Source organism: Nycticebus coucang, chromosome 11, assembly GCF_027406575.1.
Source record: "Nycticebus coucang isolate mNycCou1 chromosome 11, mNycCou1.pri, whole genome shotgun sequence".
Taxonomy (NCBI): Eukaryota; Metazoa; Chordata; class Mammalia; order Primates; family Lorisidae; genus Nycticebus; species Nycticebus coucang.
In genome coordinates, this window is record NC_069790.1 from 74,056,310 (window position 1) to 74,077,979 (window position 21,670).

A 21,670-nucleotide genomic window follows, 5' to 3' on the forward strand; every position below is an offset into this window, starting at 1 on the left:
CTCAAATACTCTGATTGCCAAGTAGTCAAGTCACTCACTATGGTTATTTTCATCAACATGCTTTCTGCTTATAAATTTGATTTTCATTTGTAGTTAAATCAGTGTAACAAATCCTGAGTTGTCTGAAACAACTACAAGACATATGAATGAATTACTTTCCATTTTGCATTCAAGTAAAAATTTGTTTCTTTAGCATGGATCAGTCTAGACACTGACAAATTAAAACTTTTTATCCAGAGAACTTTAAAATTATTTTTAGTGCAATCAATAAATCAATAAAAAAACTCAATTCTTCTTTTTTAAAATTACAAACTATTTCCTTTTTTCCTCTGTTGATTATTGGGATTTGTTTACTCTCCTGACTCCCAAATGTTTAAAAATTTCAAACTGTCTTATTGCTGACTGTTAAAAGATTTGTTTTCACTTGAATTGTAGTTTTTGTTTGTTTTTTTGAGACAGAGTTTTACCCTGTTGCCTAGGCTAGAGCCATGGCATCAGTTTAGCTCACAGCAACCCTAAATTCCTATGTTCAAGCAATCCTCCTGGCTAATTTTTCTATTTTTAGTAAAGACAGGGTCTTGCTCTTGCTCAGGCTGGTTTCAACCTCTTGGCCTCAAGTAAGCCTCCTGCCTCAGCCTCCCAGAGTGCTAGGATTACAGGAGTGAGCCATCATGCCCAGCCTGAACTGTGCATGTTTTCACTTGAATTGTGAGATTAATTTTAAGTTATCTTATTGCATTTATATTTGTAAATATTCAACACAACAAACATTGCATAGAATTAGGTTTCCTTGGCTGTCCAGAGGCCTAATATTGTAAAAATACTTCCTGGATTAGTGAAAGGGGGAGGTGTTCCCTCACCCAGGTAGACAGTTTGTTATGTGCTAGTTATTTATTACTCATTCCAAACAAAATAAAATGATGAATTAAAAAAATTTTTTATATTTAACCTATAAATAGTTAATTCTTACCAGCACTTTAGTGTTGACTGAATATTCAACCCAAAGAGTTCAACTGTGAGTTATACTTAACATTATAAAAATCCCATTGCATTTATAAAGTAGACAGCATAACACAGCTTTAAATCCTTTTCTTCATCAACCTAGAAAGCACTTAATTTTGAGTGTTCACAGAGGAATTCAGAAGTACAACCAAGTCATAAAATTATGGAGTTCTTCAATTCATTAATGACAAAATTACAGAAATAATATTTCACTTAACCACGGAAAAGAAAGTCAAACACAAGCCAATTCTGAGACATGAAATGTGATAGTCAAAAAATTTTTTATTCTAACAGAGACAGTCTTGCTATATTGTTGGGCTAGTCTTGAACTCCTGGCTCAAGCACACACCTGCCTTGGCCTCCCAAATAGCTAGCATTAGGCCCATGCCTCTGGCTTATATGTCAACTTGACTGGGCCACAGAATAACAAAATATTTGGTCGAACATTACAAAGTGTTTTGGATGAGATTCATGTTTAAATTGGTAGACTCTGAGTAAAGCAGATTGTCTATCATAACACTGGTGTGCTTCTTTCAACCAGCTGAAGGCCTGAGTAAAGAACCAGCCTTCCCTAAGCAAGACAGAATTCTCCAGCAGGCTACCTTCATCTGACACATCAGCTCTTCCCAGTTCTACAAAAGCCTGTTTTTGAATTAGAATTGAACATCAGCTCTCCTGGTCTCCAGCCTACCCTGTATATTTTGGACTTGACAGACTCCATAACTGTGTAAGCCAATTCCTTGTATCTCTTCACACACACACACAGACAGGCAAACATACACACATACTCTCTCTCTCTCATCCTCTATTGGTTCTGCTTCTCTAGAGAGCATTAATACAGGCTAATTATTTAGTTTTCATGTATATTTCATGGTCTTTTTAGTTGAATTAATATTATTTCTTCTAGGTGATTAAGAAAAATGATACCGTGTGGCACATAAGAAAATTATTGGTCCTATTTTAAAGTTTGCTTACATTTTACTTCTTTTTGTCCACTCTCTTGCTTTTGCTACTTTCTTCCTTCATTGTTTTTGTTTTTTAATATATGGTCTCAGATATTTGCTAAGTTAGTTTTTGAGTTTGAATATAATTCATTTCCAGAGTCTTATGTAGTACAGAATAGATTTTACATTTCATACCAAATTATCAGCTATAAAGGATCAATCTTCGGCAAGATGGGAGTAGTTCTTCAACATACATAGATTTGAAAGGTTACCATGATACACCAAACTTCAGTAATCAATGGTCTTTCCCATTTATTCAATTTGAAACGAATACACCAATTTCAAAGCAGACCATTCAAAGCATACTGTTAATTAAATTACTCGCATAAATAAATGCTATGTCAAATGATATGCAAAGGCTAAGCCAGAATTAACAAAATAAGATACAAGGAAATTATACATTTATGAAAAGTCATCCTAAAAGCTTCTAACTTCAAAACCACTATAAAAACAAACATTATCATTATTTTAGGTGTAAAATCACAAATGATATTTTAAATTGCACATAAACTTTATGGATACCCTGTATAAACCTTGGTTCACAACACATTACAATTTAATTATTCATCAATCTAGCATGCCAATTTTCTGATTAAAAATATTTATAAAAATAGGTACTTACACAAGAAATTTTAAATGGTGAAAATGTTATAGGGTCTTCTCCATACAAGGGCCAATAGCGCTCACATTTTTTCTGTTATTCCCCCCAAAAAAGAAAAAAAAAATTAGCAAGTAATCCATGTGGTAGTTTTTCTTACACTGTTACAAATATTTTATGCCCAGTGGTTCAGCTTGTCATTCCTTCCATGAAACAGAAAAAGTGACATCAGCAAGAAGCTGGGAGAGTTAAAGACCTACCCAATTGTTATTAAAGGCAGGCTACTAAGTTCTCTCCAAAATTAGTCAAGAAAAACTTATTAACATAAGGATATCAACTGTTCAACATAAGGATACCAGTTTGCCTGGTCTACAAAGATCCTCCTTTAGAAAAGAAAAATTACCTAAAAAAAATCTGTCTGCCACAAGGAGGTCCATTTATGGTTGCCAGGCAAGTTTAACTGTTTCTAATGACAATCTCTACAGTATCTGGATGAATTCTCATTAAGTGTAAAATCTGCGAGAAAGTAGAAAGACCATTCTTTCATAAGAATGCTGCAAATACAAATTTTACTATTTTATTGTCCTTTAATTTCTTTACTTATAAAAACAATAATAATCATTACCTTACAGGCTTGTTACATTTAATAAGTAAGAGTATATTTCAAATGTTCTATTGATGATAAAAACCTATACGGTCATGATGTATTATTTTAACTACCAAATTTTACTCGTGATTACAGAGTAATCAGTTTCCTTTCCTGCCTTCCCATTTTAAACAAATAAAGAAACAGTAAAGAGTTCAATTTTCAGTGGTTTCTAATATCAAGAACAATTATTTTAGAAAATTAGGTAAGTGAACGAAAAGCCTAATAACTTTATAGAAGATAGTGTTTCAGATGCTAAGAAATCACCCAATATTGTTATCTAGACCCAATAAAACGAAGGATAAGTGACTGTTTAGTTTCAATAAACCTTTTAGCAGTAGGAAATGTATCAGTTCATGAATTTCTAGTTAAATTATAATAGTTCCAAAAATAGTAAGTGGAGTACCACTCACAGGGCAAAGGCTAGAATGTCAGATTAGCTTAAATACTATGAATAAATACATTAAAGGCTCAAAATCATAGGTAATCCTTAAACATTTTATCAAGAGAAGTTTATACAAAATGATACAATTAAATTATTGTTGAGGGCATTTAAATTTTTTTGGTCTTCTACCTAGGAAAGTTTTAATATCTTGAAACAAACAGAAAACAAGTTACAAAAGAGTCATTCAGGTAAGAGCTGAAAGCTGTGTAAATAAGAGGTCCTTCATTCAGATGAACAGTAATTAAGGATAGTTGCTGGTATTTATATCATCAGTATAAAACTATAACAATATCAAAGACTATGCATAAAGTCTCATATGTGCATAATCTCTAATACTGCAAGATGGGTATTATTTTCATTTCAGAGATGAAGAAACTAAAGCTCAGATCGAACTGTACTGCACCATGATCAAAATGGTAGTAAAAGGAAGGTTTATTTGACTTCATTCTTGTTTTTTTTTTTTTTTTTGGAGATGCCCAGGCTAGAGTGCCATGGTGTTAGTCCAGCTAACAACAACCTTAAAATCCTGAGTTCAAGTGATCCTCCTGCCTCAGCCTCCCAAGTAACTGGAACTACAGGTGCACAACACCTGGCTTATTTTTTTTCTAATTTTAGTAGAGATGGGGTGGGGGTCTCACTCATGCTCAGGCTGGTCTTGAACTCCTAAGTTCAAGGAATCCTCTCACCTCTGCTTCTCAGAGTGCTAGGATTACAGGTGTGAGCCACTAGATAATGAGCCTGATTTCATTATCTTTCCATTGAGTCACATTTAAAGTCAAGAAAAGTCAAGTTCACCCCCAAATTTCATAGGTTCTAACTCATTCACCATCTACTACTAAGACCGTACAAATCACAAAACTTCAGCTTTCTAAAATTTTGTATGCTATACAACTTAATTTTCATCAAATACTACTACTGATGCACAGTATGAAATTATTAATAGACTGAAAAAAGAGAAAATTTTTAACCTTAATAGTAACTTTAAAAAAGCATTAGGAGTATGAAAAATTTCCTTGAAGAATGATTAGTAATAGTACTAAAGTGCACATGGACAATACTTTAAACAGATAACTTGATTATTGATATTTCTCAGTTTTTATATTTTGTAGACTTAGATTTTTCTTACCCCCTTCATAGATCACCATAAAAACAGACATAATAAGGAAAATGTATGAAATATTGCAAGAATTACCAAAATGTGACACAGACTTTATGAAGTGACTATATGCTGTTGGGAAAAAGATACTGATAGAAGATTTTTCATTTTCTGTCCCGCATTAGTTCATATTAGTAAAATGTGTTTGACAGTAATGAAATAAATGATTAAAATAAGGTTTCCCAATATTACTATATTATACATAACTGAAAAATAGATTACCTTGCTTTAGCAATAAATGTATCTCTTACTAAAAAAAAACTTTTTATAACTTTATTTAACATTAACAAATCATGTTCGTATAAGAAAACCTCAATTAAAATTACTATGTAATTTAAATTTGATTTTTTTTTTTTTGAATTTTAGGTTAATGTGAAGGTACAAACAACCAGGTCAAGATATTTGATTTTATTGGTTGTCCCACACTCAAAAGGTGTATCAAACATCCCCATACCATGCCCATTCAGTGGGAACACCCCACCCCCCTCTCCTATTCCCCTCCTTCATTATCCTTCCCCCCCAACTTGAATTGAAGTGAGTTTTTCTCCTATGTGGGCATGCATCAGGTCATCTACTGGTTTCATAATAGTACTAAATTGAATTAAATACATTAGAGAATTGTTTTTCCATTCTTGTGATACTTTACTAAGAAGAATGTATTTCAACTCCATCCAGGATAATACAAAAGATATGAAGTCACCATCTTTTTATGGCTGAATAGTATTCCACAGTATGCATACACCACAAATTATTGATCCATTCCTGAACAGATGGATTTAGGTAAACTGAGCTGCAATAAACATTCTGGTGCAAATACCCTTATGATAAATGATTCTTTTTTTTCTTCTGGGTATATGCCTAGTAGTGGTCATATGTGAGATCTAATTTGAGCTTTTAAATTTGATTTGTATGTCATGTGTACAGAAAGCCACACTTATAGTTTTGTTTAAATACCTATTGTCTGTAAATATATTATCACTTACTAATACGAGGACTTAAGAATATATGCTATAGAACATTATAATGATTTTTATTTTATTTTCTTTTATTTGCATATATACATGTGTTCATTAGGCTTCTACTTTTTGCCTTCAGAAAATTAAAAAGGCTCAAAATTTAACAACAATAACAATGTTTAAGATAGGAACCAGAAACAAAAACCTCGCAAAGAGACAAATACATTCAGAAATCAGACGATTGCTGCAATGATCTATTAAGCAATGATAATAATAGTAATGCAAAGAAAGTTAACATTCACATTGTCAAATAAGAGTATGTCTATTATAGAATGCTTTGACTCTGAGGTTCAGTATGGATTAACTATCATCAATCAACTTGTATCAAAGAATAGATAATATTTATAAATAAAAATAAAAGATAATTTCAAAAAACAGATCATGCCAAATCTTATACACAATAAAAAAAGAAGAAATACTACAAAATCATTGTACTTAATCTGGATACACCTGATATTAAAATTGGAAAAAATATATTATTATAAAGGGGAAATTACAAACATAATTCACTTATGAGGATGCAGTATCCTGTATCCTAAACATATTAACAAATTGAAGTAAAAATTAATGTTTAAGTAATGTACTTTAGTCAAAATCGAATCCAATTTATGTGAGAATTAGGCACTATTTTCTTTCTTCTTTTTTTTTCTTTTCCTTACCCTTCCCCCCATGCCCCACCATGTCATTAATTGTCATTAATTGTCTTCATATCAAAGTTGAATACATAGGATTCATACTTCTCCATTCCTGTGATGCTTAATTAAGGATAATGTGTTCCACCTCCATCCAGGTTAGTACAAATGCTGCAAAATCTCCATTTTTTTAAATAGCTGAATAATATTCCACATGGTATACATATACCACAGCTTGCCAATCCATTTCTGGGTTGAAGGGCATTTGGCTGTTTCCACATTTTAGCGATTGTAAATTGGGCTGCAATAAACAGCCTAGTACAAGTATCTTTATAATAAAAGGGTTTTTTCCCTTCTGCATAAATGCCCAGTAATGGGATTGCAGGATCAAATGGGAGGTCTAGGATGAGTTCATTGAGGTTTCTCCATACTTCCTTCCAAAAAAGTTGTATTAGTTTGCAGTCCCATCAGCAGTGTAAAAGTGTTCCTTTCTCTCCACATCCACGCCAGCATCTGCAGTTTGGAGATTTTCTGATACAAGCCATTCTCCCTGGGGTTAGATGATATCTCAGGGTGGTTTTAATTTGCATTTCTCTAATAATTAAGGATGATGAGCATTTTTTCATGTTTTTGCTGGCCATTTGTCTGTCTTCTTTAGAGAAGATTCTCTCTCTTCCCCATTGATATGAGATTGTTGTTTTTTTTCCTTGTGGATTAATTGAAGTTCTTTAATTGAAGTTCTGTATAGATCCTAGTTATTAAACTTTAATCTGATTCAAAATATGCAAATATCCTTTCCCATTGAGTAGATTGTCTATTTGCTTTGGTTGTTGTCTCCTTGGCTGTACACAAGCTTTTCAATTTAATTAAATGCCCTTTATTGTTCCTGTTGTTGCTATTGACATGGCAGTCTTCTTCATAAAGTCTTTTCCCAGGCCAATATCTTCCAGTGTTTTTCCTATTTTTTCTTTGAGGATTTTTATTGTTTCATGCCTTAAATTTAAGTCCTTTATCCATCTTGAATCAATTTTTGTGAGTGGAGAAAGGTGCGGGTCCAGTTTCAGTCTTTTACATGTGGATATCCAATTCTCCCAGCACCATTTATTGAATAGGGAGTCTTTTCCCCAGTGGACGTTCTTATTAGGTTTATCGAAGATTATGTGGCTGTAAGTTGCTGGTTTCATTTCCTGGTTTTCTGTTTGATTCCAAATGTCTATGCCTCTATTTTTGTGCCAGTACCATACTGTCTTGACCACTATAGCCTTGTAGTACAGCCTAAAATCTGCTATGGTGATACCCCGGCTTTGTTTTTATTACTAAGAACTGCATTAGCTATACAGGGTTTTTTCTGGTTCCATACAAAATACAGAATCATTTTTTCCAAGTCTTGAAAATAGGATGTTGGTATTTTAATAGGGATGGCGTAACAGTGTTGATTATTCCCAGCCATGAGCATGGTATGTTCTTCCATTTGTTAAAGTCCTCTGCTATTTCCTTTCTTAAGGTTTCATAATTTTCTTTATAGAGGTCCTTCACCTCTTGTTAGGTATATTACTAAGTATTTCATTAGGAATACTTAGTTCGGGAGACTGAACTAAGACAGTGGCCGAGTAGCAGCTTCTTTGCAGCCAGGTGCAGTGAGAGTGGGGAGAGAAGACTCCAGGCATCTCTGTCCAGTGGGTTTTGCCCAGAGGCTTCCCTTCAGTGACACAGGAAGTCAGTGAGATACTTCTGGACCGCACGAGGAGGACAGAAGCGGTGGAAAACTGGCAAGTGGTGGGTATGTTTGTTCGGTTGGAGGCTGCCCACAGCTGTAACCATAGCAACAGTGAGACTGTAAGCAGGAAAAGCTTTACCTGTGGGTTGTTTTGGTTTTTTGGACTTAGGCACTCGATTGAACTGCCTTGGGAGACCTTGGGCAGGTGTGCAGACAACTTTGGGCATTGTCTGGGGCCCCTGACTGAGCTGCTGAGCTGGAGGGGAGCTAATATCGTTCAGCTGTGGGCTGCCGGGACAGCTGCTGTGGGAGAGCTGCCCCTGCATGTTGCAGTGCGGAGATCAGCGGGGAGACCTTGGCCAAGTAATTTCGTGACTGAGCTGCCCAAAGGCGGGGACTGAGATGCCGGGGAAGTGCGGAGATCCAAGTGTGGCAGATTAACAGCCTTGGCCCTCAGGGGCATAAAGGGAGTCTGGATTTGGCGCACTGGAGTGGGCAGCCACACCAGGAGAGATCCCAGCGATAAGTGCTCTCCTTGGAAAGCTTCTGCTTGTCCAAGGTTTATAGTTTGGAGTGTCTTTTAAGTGGGCTAAGGAGACATTTGGGCTCCCAAGCCTGCAGGGTCTGAGAGACCAGCTGAGGCCTCCAGGCTCCATATCGAACAGCTGTATGAATATTGCAATCCAAATCTCATACGTCAGATCACCTGTTGCCCGGACACTATTCAGCAGGATATATATACTGTTCGGTTTGGGGATTTTTTTTTTTTTTCCTTAATTTCAACATTTTTCCTTGACATCTTTTGATTTTTTTCCTTTTTGCTCTTTTTTCTCCCTTTTTTTTCACTATTCTAGTTTAAATACAATCTTCCCTTTTTCCCTTAACAATTAGAATTTCATTTTTGCCAGTGTTTCTGCACCTATTGTTTTTTTTTCTTTTTTCCCCCAATTTTATCCCATAAGGGTTTTTGCTTATATGTTTTGGTTTGATTTATAGTATTTTTGTCTTTCCTCCATATCTGGTGGAGGTGGGGTATTGTGTCTGATCCAGCTGGCAAAGAGCTGTTGACCTCAAGGGAACCACCCATCCCAGCACCCCCAGAGGTTGGGGAGTTTTTAAGGCTGGGTTAGATAGTACCCTACTATACATCTATATTACTCCTGTTTCCTTCTTTTGGTGCCTTTCTTCTTCTTGTCAATATTTCCTTTTATTCACCCCTTCTTCTTTCTCTTTAAAATCTTTTTTCCCTTCTTGCTCTTCAATCTTCTCATCCTTCTGGTCCTATACCAAAAGGACTCATTAAAACTTTAGGCCAGAGGCACAGAAACTTAAAGAGCAAGAAGTGAGAGGAAAATTAGGCTAAAGAAACAGATACAAGAAAGCCCTCATGAAGAAGAATCAGCAGAAAAATCCTGGCAACATGAAATACCAGTTCAGAGTAACCCCTTCTAGGGATCGTGAGGTAGCTATAGCAGAGGATTCCTCCTATAAAGAAATGTTAGAAATGACAGAAGGGGAATTTAAAATACAGATGATGAAAACAATGAAGGAAATTGTTGAGAAAGTGGAAAATAACCAAAAAGAAACCCCAAAATAGAGTCAAATAAGAGACGAATGATATGAAGAATATAGTAAGGATATAGAAGAGCTGAAGGGAATGAAGCAATTAGGGAACTTAAAGATGCAACAGAAAGTATCAACAACAGATTAGAGATCATGCAGAAGAAAGAATCTCAGAGGCAGAGGATAAAGCTCTTGAGATTACTCAGATAGTTAAAGAGGCAGAAAAGAGAGAGAAAGCAGAACGTTCACTGACAGAATTATGGGACTCTATGAAGCGTTCAAATATACAAGTTATAGGTATCCCTGAAGGGTGAGAAGAATGCCCCAGAGGAATGGAAGCCATTCCAGAGAATATTATAAATGAAAACTTCCCAAATATCACCAAAGATTTAGACATACTCCTCTCAGAGGGATACTGGTCCCCTGGTCGCCTCAATTCAAATAGGGCTTCTCCAAAGTACACTGTGCTGAAACTATCTAAAGTCAGGACAAAAGAAAAGGTTTTGCAAGCTGCCAGGTCTAAGTGCCAACTGACCTACAGGGGCAAATCTATCAGGGTGACTGTGGACTTTTCTAATGAAACTTTTTAAACCTGAAGACAATGGTCATCTATCTTCAGTTTTCTTTTTTTTTTTTTGTAGAGACAGAGTCTCACTGTACCGCCCTCGGGTAGAGTGCTGTGGCGTCACACGGCTCACAGCAACCTCTAACTCTTGGGCTTACGCGATTCTCTTGCCTCAGCCTCCCGAGCAGCTGGGACTACAGGTGCCCGCCACAATGCCCGGCTATTTTTTTGTTGCAGTTTGGCTGGGGCTGGGTTTGAACCTGCCACCCTCAGCATATGGGGCTGGCGCCCTACTCACTGAGCCATAGGCGCCGCCTATCTTCAGTTTTCTTAAACAGAACAATTTCCAGCCCAGAATTCTATATTCTGCTAAGTTAAGGTTTAAAATTGATGGAGAAATCAAATCTTTTATTGATATGCAAACATTGAAGAAATCTGCTACAACAAGACCAGCTTTATAGGAAATACTTCAACCTATTCTACACACTGACCATCACAATGGACTTTCAGCAAAGTAAACATCCAGAACTTAAAAGACAGACCCTAGTTTCCACAATGATGCAAAAGATAAAACTAAGCAATGGACTTTCAAATAAGCTGAATAGAATGCTACCACACTTATCAATTATCTCAATAAATGTCAATGGCTTGAATTCCCCATTGAAGAGGCATAGATTGGCTGATTTGATTAAAAAACACGAGCCATCTATTTGCTGTCTGCAGGAAACACACCTCACATCAAAAGACAAATTAAAACTCAAGAGTTAAGGGTTGGCAGTCAATTTCTCAGGCAAAAGGAATTCAGAAGAAAAGAGGGGTTGCAAACTTATTTTCAGAAAACGTGGATTTAAAGCAACCAAAGTCAAAAAAGACAATGATGGTCACTTCACATTGGTCAAGGGAAAATTACAAGAAGACATTTCAATTTTAAATATTTATGCACCCAATTTAAATGCTCCCAGATTCTTGAAACAGACCTTGCTTAGTCTGAGCAATAACATCATAATAACAGGGGACTTTAACACCCCTCTCTCAGAGCTGGTCAGATCCTCTAAACAGAAATCAAACAAAAATATTAGAGATTTAAATGAGACCCTAGAACAACTGTGCTTGATAGATGTATATAGAACACTCCATTCCAAAGATAAAGAATATACATTCTTCTCATCGTCCCATGGAACATTCTCCAAAATTGATCATATCCTAGGACACAAAACAAACCTCAACAGAATCAAAAGAATTGAAATTCTACCTTGCATCTTCTCAGATCACAAGGCACTAAGTGGATCTCAACTCCAACAAAAACGTTCAACCTCACACAAAGGCATGGAAGTTAAATAACCTTATGTTGAATGACAGTTGAATGTAGGAAGAAATAAAAAAGGAAATCATTAACTTCCTTAAGCGTAACAACAATGAAGACGCAAGCTACCAAAACCTATTGGATACACCAAAAAGCGGTCCTGAGAGGAAAACTTATCACTTTAGAAGCCTATATTCAAAAAACAGAAACAGAACACATCAACAAACTCACAAACTATCTGATGGAACTGGTAAAATTATAATCTAAGCCTAAATCCAGCAGAAGAAATATCCAAAATTAAATCAGAGATTAATGAAATTGAAAACAAAAGAATCATTCAGAAAATTAATGAAACAAGGAGTTGGTTTTTTGAAAAAATTAATAAAATAGATAAACCTTTGGCCAGTCTAACTAGAAATAAAAAAGTAAAATCTCTAGTAACCTCAATCAGAAATGATAAAGGGGAAATAACAACGGATGCCACAGAGATACAAGAGATTATCTCTGAATACTAGAAGAAACTCTATGCCCAGAAATTTGACAATGTGAAGGATATGGATCAATATTTGGAATCACACCCTCTCCCTAGACTTAGCCCAGATGAAATAGCTCTCCTGAACAGACCAATCTCGAGCACTGTAATCTAAGAAATAATAAAAAAATCTCCCAATAAAAAAAATGCCCTGCTCCAGATGGCTTCACACCAGAATTTTATCAAACCTCAAAGAAGACCTTATTCCTGTACTGCAGAAATTATTCCAAAAGATTGAAGAGGAAGGAATCTTACCCAACGCGTTCTATGAAGCAAACATCACCCTGATACCAAAACCAGGAAAAGATCCAACTAAAAAGGAGAATTTCAGACCAATTTCACTCATGAATATAGATGCAAAAATTCTTGACAAAATCCTAGCCAATAGATTACAGTTTATCATCAAAAAAGTCATACATCATGATCAAGTAGGTTTCATCTCAGGAATGCAAGGTTGGTTTAATATACGTAAGTGTATAAATGTTATTCACCACATCAACAGAAGTAAAACAAAAGACTATATGATCCTCTCGATAGATGCAGAAAAAGCGTTCGGTAAAATCCAGCATCCTTTTCTTTTTTTTTTTTTTTTGTAGAGACAGAGTCTCACTTTATGGCCCTCGGTCGAGTGCCGTGGCCTCACACAGCTCACAGCAACCTCCAACTCCTGGGCTTAAGCGATTCTCCTGCCTCAGCCTCCCGAGTAGCTGGGACTACAGGCGCCCGCCACAACGCCAGGCCATTTTTTGGTTGCAGTTTGGCCGGGGCCGGGTCCGAACCCGCCACCCTCAGTATATGGGGCCGGCGCCCTACCGACTGAGCCACAGGCACCCCAGCATCCTTTTCTAATTAGAACATTGAGGAGTATTGGCATAGGTGGCACATTTCTTAAACTGACTGAAGCTATCTATGACAAACCCACAGCTAATATTTTACTGAATGGAGTAAAACTGAAAGCTTTTCCTCTTAGAACTGGAACCAGACAAGTTTGTCCTCTGTCACCATTAGTATTCAACATTGTGCTGGAAGTTCTAGCCAATACAGTTAGGGAAGGCAAGGAAATAAAGGGCATACAAATGGAAGCAGAGGAGGTCAAACTTTCCCTCTTTGCCGATGATGGGATCTTATACTTAGAGAACCCCAAAGATTCAACCACAATACTCTTGAAAGTCATAAAAAAATACAGTAATGTCTCAGGATATAAAATCAATGTCCACAAGGCAGTAGCCTTTGTATGTGCCAACAACAGCCAAATTGAGAGGTTAATTAAAGACACAACTCCCTTCACCATAGCCCCAAAGAAAATGAAATACATTATAATGGTTTTGAAACAAATTTCACTTGTACACGGCATAAAAATACCAATGTTTAAAAAGATAGTACAAACACACAAAAAACACTGTGTGGTATTTGGAAATAGACTAATCAAAAATTTAAACTACAAATTAATGTTAATCAGAATTATTTTATTTAACACATTTTTATTTGCTCAATTTCATACTATTACTCCACTTCAGTCCATAATGTCCTACTTACAACTACTAAGTATTCAAAGATTACTAAGTAACAATATACATCTAGTCAGTTCTTTTAAGTACAGACACATCTTGTTTCATTGTACTTTGTTTTATTGTGCTCCACAGATAATTGCATTTTTTACAAATCAATGGTTTGTGGCAACCTTGCATTATTAACCAACTATATTAGTCCCATTTTTAGAACAGCATGTGATCACTTCAGGTCTCTGTGTCACATTTTGATAAATCTCACAGTATTTTAAACTCATTATTATTAAAGCTGTAAAAGTGATCTGACCTTTGATGTTACTACTGTAATTGTTTTGGGATGCCACAAACTGTACCCATTTAAGGAGACAAAGTTAATTGATTAATGTTGCATGCACTCTGACTGCTCTACCAACTAGCCATTCCACCATCTCTCTCCCCTCTCTTTCCTCTTGGGTCTCCACATGACAACATAGACATTAAGCTAATAAATTCTACAATGGCTTCCAAGTGGTAGGTAAAATTAAGAGTCACACTGCTCACACTTTAAGTCAAAATATAAAAATGATTAAGCTTAGTGAGAAAGACACATTGAAAGCTGAGAGAGGCCAATAGCTAGCCAGTTAGCCAAACTGTAAATGCAAAGGAAAAATTCTTTTTATTAGAGTCTTACCCTGTGCTCTAGATAGAGTGCCACTGCGTCATAGCTCACAACAGCCTCAAAGTCTTAGGCTCAAGTGATCCCTGTGGCTCAGCCTCTCGAGTAGCTGGGACTGCGGGTGCCCGCCACAACATCTTGCTAGTTTTTTTCTTTCCATTTTTAGTAGAGATGGGGTCTTATTCTTGCTTAGGCTGGTCTCAAACTGAGCTCAGGTGATCTACCTGCCCCGGCCTCCCAGAGTGCTAGGAGCCACCGCATTCAGCCATAAAGGACACATTTTTGAAGGAAATTAAAAGTGTTACTTACTCCAGTGAGGATATGAATAATCAGAAAAAGTGAAACAGCCCTATTGATGATATGAGAAAGTTATAATAGTTCTGGATAGAAGATTAAACCAGACATAACAGTTCCGTAAGCCAAAGTCTAAACCAGAGGATGGCCCTAACTCTCTTCAATTCTATGAAGGCTGAGGAGAAGTTTGGAAAAAGTACATTCTAACTCTCATGGATGACTTTGAAGTGGTCAAGACTTCAGAGAAGGCAATGAAGGTGCAGAAGAAAAGTCTGCAGCTAGCAAAGGTTGGTTCATATGGTTTTACGAAAGAAGTTGTCTTTAGAACATGGAAGTATAAGCAAGGCAAAGCAGGAAGTGCTGATATAGAAGCTGCAAGAAGTTATCCAGAAGATCTGCTAACATTATTAATGAAATCAGCTACCCTAAACAATGGATTTTCACTATAGACAAAACAGCTCTATATTGGGGAAAAAATGGCATCTAGGACTTACATAAATAGAGAAATGAAGTCAATGTCTAGCTACAAAGGACAGGCTAACTTTAGGTGTTAATGTAGTTGGCTACTTTACATTGAATGCTCATTTACCATTCCAAAAATCACAGAACTCCTAAGAATCACATCAAATATACCCTACAAATGGAACAAAGCCTAAATGACATCACATCTGTTTACAGCATGATTTATTGAATATTTTATGCCCAGTGTTGAAATCTACTGCTCAGAAAGAGATTCTTTTCAAATTATTACTCATTGATAAGCACTTGGTCAGTTACCCAAAAGCTCTGATGGAGACGTCCAAGGAGACTAATGTTGTTTTCATGCCTGCTAACAAATATCCATTCTGTAGCCCATTGGACAAAGTAATTTTGACATTCAAGTCTTACTACTTAAGAAATAGATTTTGTAAGGCTACACCTGCCATATGTATGATTACTTTAATAGACTGGGGAAAATACATTGAACACCTTTAATGAAAAGATTTACTGTTCTATAATAGATGCAATTAAAAATATTTATGATTCATGGGAGGTCAAAATGTCAACATTAAAAGGAGGTTGGAAAAAGTTCATTGTAACCCTCATGGATGACTTTGAAGAGTTCAAGACTTCAGTGGAGGAAATAACTGCAGATGTAGTATAAACAGCAAGAGAATTTGAATTACAAGTAAAGCCAGAAGATGTGACTGAATTGCTGCACTCTTATGACAAAACCTTAATGGATAAGAACTACTTCCTATGGATGAGATAATCAAGTGGTTTCTCTAGATCCTCCCAGAGAAGATGCTGTGAACATTGTTGAAATTACAACAAAGGATTTAGAATATTCCATAAACTTAAGTTTATGAAACAGTGACAGGGCTTGAGGGGATTGATTCCAACTCTAAAAGAAGTTCTACTGATAAAATGGTATCAAAAAGCATCACATGGTACAGAGAATCTTTCATGAAAGATGAGTCAATTGATGAAACAAAGTTCACTGTTGTCTTCTTTTAATAAATTGCCATAGCTACTCAAATCATCAGCAACCAACACCCTCATCAGGGAGCAGCCATCAATATTGAAGCAAGATCTTCTGCCACTGAAAAGATTGACTCATGGAAGGCTCAGATGACTGTTAACTTGCTGTTGCAATGAAGTATTTTTAAATTAAGCCACACATTTTAGGCACAATGAAAGCTATAGAACACTTAATAGATTATAGTATAGTGTAAACATATTAATAAGTTTTATATACAACGGGAAACAAAATTGTATGAGTTGTTTTATTGTAGTAATTGCTTTATTTCAATATTTGCCTTATTGTGGTGGTCAGGAACTGAACATGCAGTTATCTCTGAGGTATACCTATATATCATAAAATATACTTACAAAATGTTGAAATAAATAGACAAAAAAACCCTTACACACTTTAGAATATTTTTAGAGTATTTTGTTCCTTGTATCAAATCCCAAAATAAAATTATCTACTTTAACTATCTAGGCTCAGATAATAATTACAATAATAATAATAATAATAATAGACCAGGAATATTTCTCCCTCGAAATGAAGTAGTAAGAGGAACAGGAATACATACCCTTCCCATCTCAAATTCTCGACAAGCCATTACAATGATCTAAAAGGAAGCAGCGTTGGTGAGTGAGATGACAACACATTAGTTAAACACAATTTTACTTTTTAATAAAAAACAAATTTCAAGAATTACTGTTTAACATGAGCAGAAGTATACTCTGTCTAAAAAAGTGGTTTTAATATTAAAAGTATAAGTTAAAGAAATTATCAGAACCACACCTTCCAATAGCAAGGTGGATAGCAACACCTTGCTATTAGATGACTGGATAGCAACAAATCAAATTGTTCCAGTGAACATGATTTATTTGGTACGAGTTAAATTATGTGAATCTTACAAATTTACGTTTCAAATTATATTAATATATCACTTTTAGGATAGTTCTCTAATTATACGGCACTATTAACTAAAATACATTTCATAGATTTTCTTAAATGATGTATGTACTTTGTAGAGGACAGTAACATGTAGAGGATTGTACATCAGGCTTATTGTAACAGCCACCAATCTCGTAACTCTGAGGAACTGTTGAGAATAAGACATTCTCCTGGCAATCCTGGAAATCTCTTATCACTTGGAGGCAAGCTGCCAAGTAACCACTCATTATGTATCTTCTCAATAAAAGGACTCTGTGAGAAGTGCTCCGGACTATCCTGCACATATTGTTAGCTAGGTGCAGGATAGCCTCTTGCAGCTTGTACTGTCAATCTGTGATCATTTATGCGATCGCGACAGTACTTAATTTAAAAACATCTTTAAACATAAACATTATGGCCAGGCGTGGTGGCTCACGCCTGTAATCCCAGCACTCTGGAAGGCCGAGGCATGTGGATTGGTTAAGCTCAGGAGTTTGAAACCAGCCTGAGCAAGAGAGAGACCCCGTCTCTGAAAAATAGCTAGGTGTTGTGCTGGCTGCCTGTAGGGTCCCTGCTACTAGGGAGGCCTGAGCTCAGAAGTTTGAGATTGCTGTGAGCTAAGATGATGCCATGGGACTCTACAAAGGGTGATAAAGTGAGATTCTGTCTCAAAAAATAAATAAAGGTTATTAAATTTGCTTCCCCTTTCAACATTTTACAAGGCAAACTTTTTCTTTTTAGACAGAGACTCACTCAGTTGCCCTGGTAGAGTGTTTTAGAGTCATCATAACTCACAGCAACCTCAATGCTGCTCTTTCTTCAATCTCCCAAGTAACTGGGACTACAGGTGCTCACCACATTAATGGGCTAGTTTTTCTAGTTTTAGTAGAGACCGGGTTGCTCTTGGTCAGGCTGGTCTCAAACTCCTGAGCTCAGGTGATCCATCCATCTTGGTTTCCCAGAGTGCTGGGATTACAGGTGTGAGCCACCACACTCAGCCTACGAGGCAAACTTTCAAACATACAGTAAGTAATGTTGAAAGATTTTTATAGTAAATACTGCATAGTTATCTATATTCTACCATTAATACGTCACTGTAATTTTTTTATCACATAGCCAGCTCAGTATTAATTTTATGCATTGCGAAGTAAATTGAGGACATCAGTACACTTTCCCCTACATGCTTTAGCATGCATATCATTATCTAGAACTCATTAATTTTCATACTGTATTTATATTGTTTACAATATAAAAATTTTACATATTGAGGTAAACTTCACATATAATGAAATGTACAAATCTTAAGTAAACATTCTCCCTAAGTTTTGACAAATGCATACCTCTGCAGAACACAAACTCCTATCAAGATACTAGATGGTTCCATCATCCAGAAAGTTTCTTCATGCCCTTTCCCAGTCAATCTCCAAAGACATATAATTTTACTTTTTACTTTTTTGTACATCTATTTTTAAAATGAAATAACAGCAAAAACTAAGAACTAGAATTTTCTCATTTTACTAAGCTTTCAAAGACTAACAGGATGCCAGTGTTTCAGGATCATTATAAATCCATAAAAAAGCCTATTACAAACAAATGCTTGCGTTCCCAAGGTGATACACAGTAGTACAGGGCAGCTCTGTGCAGTATCTCAACTCACTTTTTTCTGAGATAAGTGTCACTCTGTCACCCTGCTAGAGTTCAGTGGCATCATCATAGCTGATAGCAACCTCTAACTCCTAGGCTCAAGCAATCCTCCTGCCTTAGCCTCTCGAGTAGCTGGGACTACAGGTGTGTACTCCTAGGCCCAGCTAATTTTTTTTATCTGTTGAAGAGACAAGGTCTTACTATGATGCCCAGTTTGGTCCCAAACCCTTGGCCTGAAGCCATTCTCCTGATTTAGCCTTTAAAAGTACTGGGATTATAGGCTTGAACCAGGCCTGGTCCTATCACATATTCTTAAAATGCTTAGACTAGTTTGTGAGAACTTAATGATATCCTAAAAATCAGTTTCTGCCTTTTTAGTAACACAAACTGTAATTAAACACATCAGATAGCTAAACTATCTCTCATTTTTTATTCAGTAAAACATCCTATGTCATTACATATATACTTCTCAAAATATATTATGAAAAGTAAATTACTTACTACAACATTGTATTCCCATATCATCCTCCAAAAATCTATTACGGTATTTGCTAAGGGTCCTTGGGTTGCCACATATGCTTTTGGCCCATAGACACCCTAAAATGGTTAAAAACAACTTTTACATTTCTCATTTTATTACCAAAAGTATTTTATTACCTAAATTTGAAGGTTTCAAATTTTATCAATAATACTGTTGTTTTTACTTAAAGCATTTCTAAATAATGTTTATTTCACAGTACATAAAGCCATGGCAAAATGTATTTAGTTCACTTCTGCTTTTGGTAACTATCACTACTTTTTGTATGTTTATTAGATATAAACTACTACTTTTGTATGTTTATTAGATATCAATTATCACAGAATTGATAATTAAGGACCAATTTCAATTATACTAATTATACCAACATAGAACCAGTAAGATTCAGAAACAAAGAATGACTGATGGAACAAATTATATTAATTGAAATTATTATTTACCTAGGAATTAAAAACAAAAGCCCCAATAACTAGTTAACAAAGCTAGCAGAAATATAAAAACATACAGTGATTCTAAAATCGATACTAAAACTAGTTAATAGTTCTTCCTTAGTTATCCATAGATATCTTCAATTATCTATTCAACTTAAAAGTTTATTAAGTATATACTATGAAGGTTTTATACAACAAACAGAAAATATATCCAACAGGATAAGTAACTAAAATACCAAAACTACCACATAACTGAGTCATACAATGAATCAGTACCATTAACTACAATTAAAACTGACATGAACATAAACATCTAAAACAGCAAACCATTTATTTACTGGTTTTTGTTTAATCTATTAATTTTTTATCATAATTATAATAAAATTGATTTTGTGGAAAGAGGAATTATTTGAAACCATGACTGTTCAGTGTTGGCATAGATATTAATTTTATCATAAAAACTCTTACCACTTAATATTTGTCAACAAAATATAATATTAAAGTATGTATAAATAACACATAAATGACTGAAAATTATACTGTCATATAACTAGTAAGATTCAGAAACAAAGAATGACTGATGGAACAAATTAAAGCCTTGTATTTAAACTTAATCATGTGGCAGTTTGCATCTATCTCTATTGAAAATTATGTAAGAATTTGACTGCTTTTCATCAAAGGCATCTAAACAAAGGTTATTAAAAAAATAGACTATTTAATCTTGGATTTGGGTCACCACTTGAAAGTGACAATGGCCAAAAGTTTTCAATTTATGTTCTATAATTTTTATTTGTTTATTTAGAGACAGGGTCTCATTTTGTCACCCTCGGTAGAGTGCCATAGCGTCACAGTTCATGGCAACCTTAAGCGATCCTCTTGCCTGAGCCTCCCGAGTAGCTGGGACTATAGGAGCCTACTACAACGTCTGGCAATTTTACAGAGATGGGGTGTTACAATTCCTCAGTCTGGTCTCAAACTCCTGAGCTCAAGTAATCCACATGCCTTGGCCTTCCAGAGTGCTAGTATTATGGGAGTGAGCCACCATGCTGGGCCTATGTTCTAAAATTTTAAATTTGCATTATCCAGTAATTCCAGCCCTATTAATTTATCCTAAGACAAAAGAACAAAAGGTGTTCATAGTGATATCATTAGACCCAATAACTAGTTAACAAAGCTATCTGAACAAGTTAGTTAACAAGAAAAACTGGAAACTACCTATATGGTTTCCACAGATCATGACCATGTACTTTTGTATAGATAAAATCAGAGGAGTTCCTCATTAGTATAGTGGTGAGTAAAACAAACAAAAAGAAAATCAGAGGAGTAACTGAGAAGATGATTTAGTAATAGGTAATGTATTTGTAAGCCTTCAATGTAAAGGAAGAAACAAAACAAATGTTATTGCTGCTACCGCAAAATAAGGCAAAACTGTTATGAACATGAATAAGGAGGTTAAAAGGAGAACGCATAAAATGTGCCAAGATAGTGATTTTATTTTTATTTCTTTCGATGTTGGTACCATGTGTGGGCAATTTCAAAAGTTTTAAAAACTGGTATGCAGGAAGACATTAAATATGGCAGAGAAATACCATTTAATATTAATACATACCTTAATAAAATTTGCATTGATATAGTCTGAATCTTGAGAAGGAGTCTTTAAAGTCAACTTAACTCTGCTGTGGTCAACTACAAGGGAAAAAAAGACATTCTATAATTATGTCCTTTACGCAAATAGGTATTTCCTAATGAAGCATAAGGAAAGTTATATAGATAATTAAAAGCACTTACTTTTAAAAACAATTAATGAAAATGGACTCTAGGCATCAGCAGGGTAATTTCTAACATTATACTGACAGGAAATAAAATAAATCTTTTTTTTTTTTAATAAAACAAATCTTAAACAAAAAAAAGCCAGTGATACAGCAGTGTATTAAACTTGCAATCATAATCATCTCTGGAATTCTTTTAAAAAATACAAATTCCAGGGCATCAC

General features: G+C 35.4%; 1 protein-coding gene across 2 annotated transcripts in view; it reads right to left on the bottom strand.

Moving 5' to 3' along the window:
• Window positions 1-21,670, bottom strand: part of PTPN12 (protein tyrosine phosphatase non-receptor type 12) — a 110,807-nt gene that overhangs the window by 35,126 nt on the left and 54,011 nt on the right. For both annotated transcript variants that reach the window (XM_053553893.1, XM_053553894.1), the window contains exons 3-6: window positions 21,287-21,363; window positions 19,210-19,305; window positions 16,715-16,753; window positions 2,629-2,700 (exon numbers count right to left, since the gene is read on the bottom strand). In XM_053553893.1, the coding sequence (XP_053409868.1) occupies window positions 2,629-2,700; window positions 16,715-16,753; window positions 19,210-19,305; window positions 21,287-21,363 (284 nt within the window). The remainder of the gene's footprint in view (window positions 1-2,628; window positions 2,701-16,714; window positions 16,754-19,209; window positions 19,306-21,286; window positions 21,364-21,670) is intronic.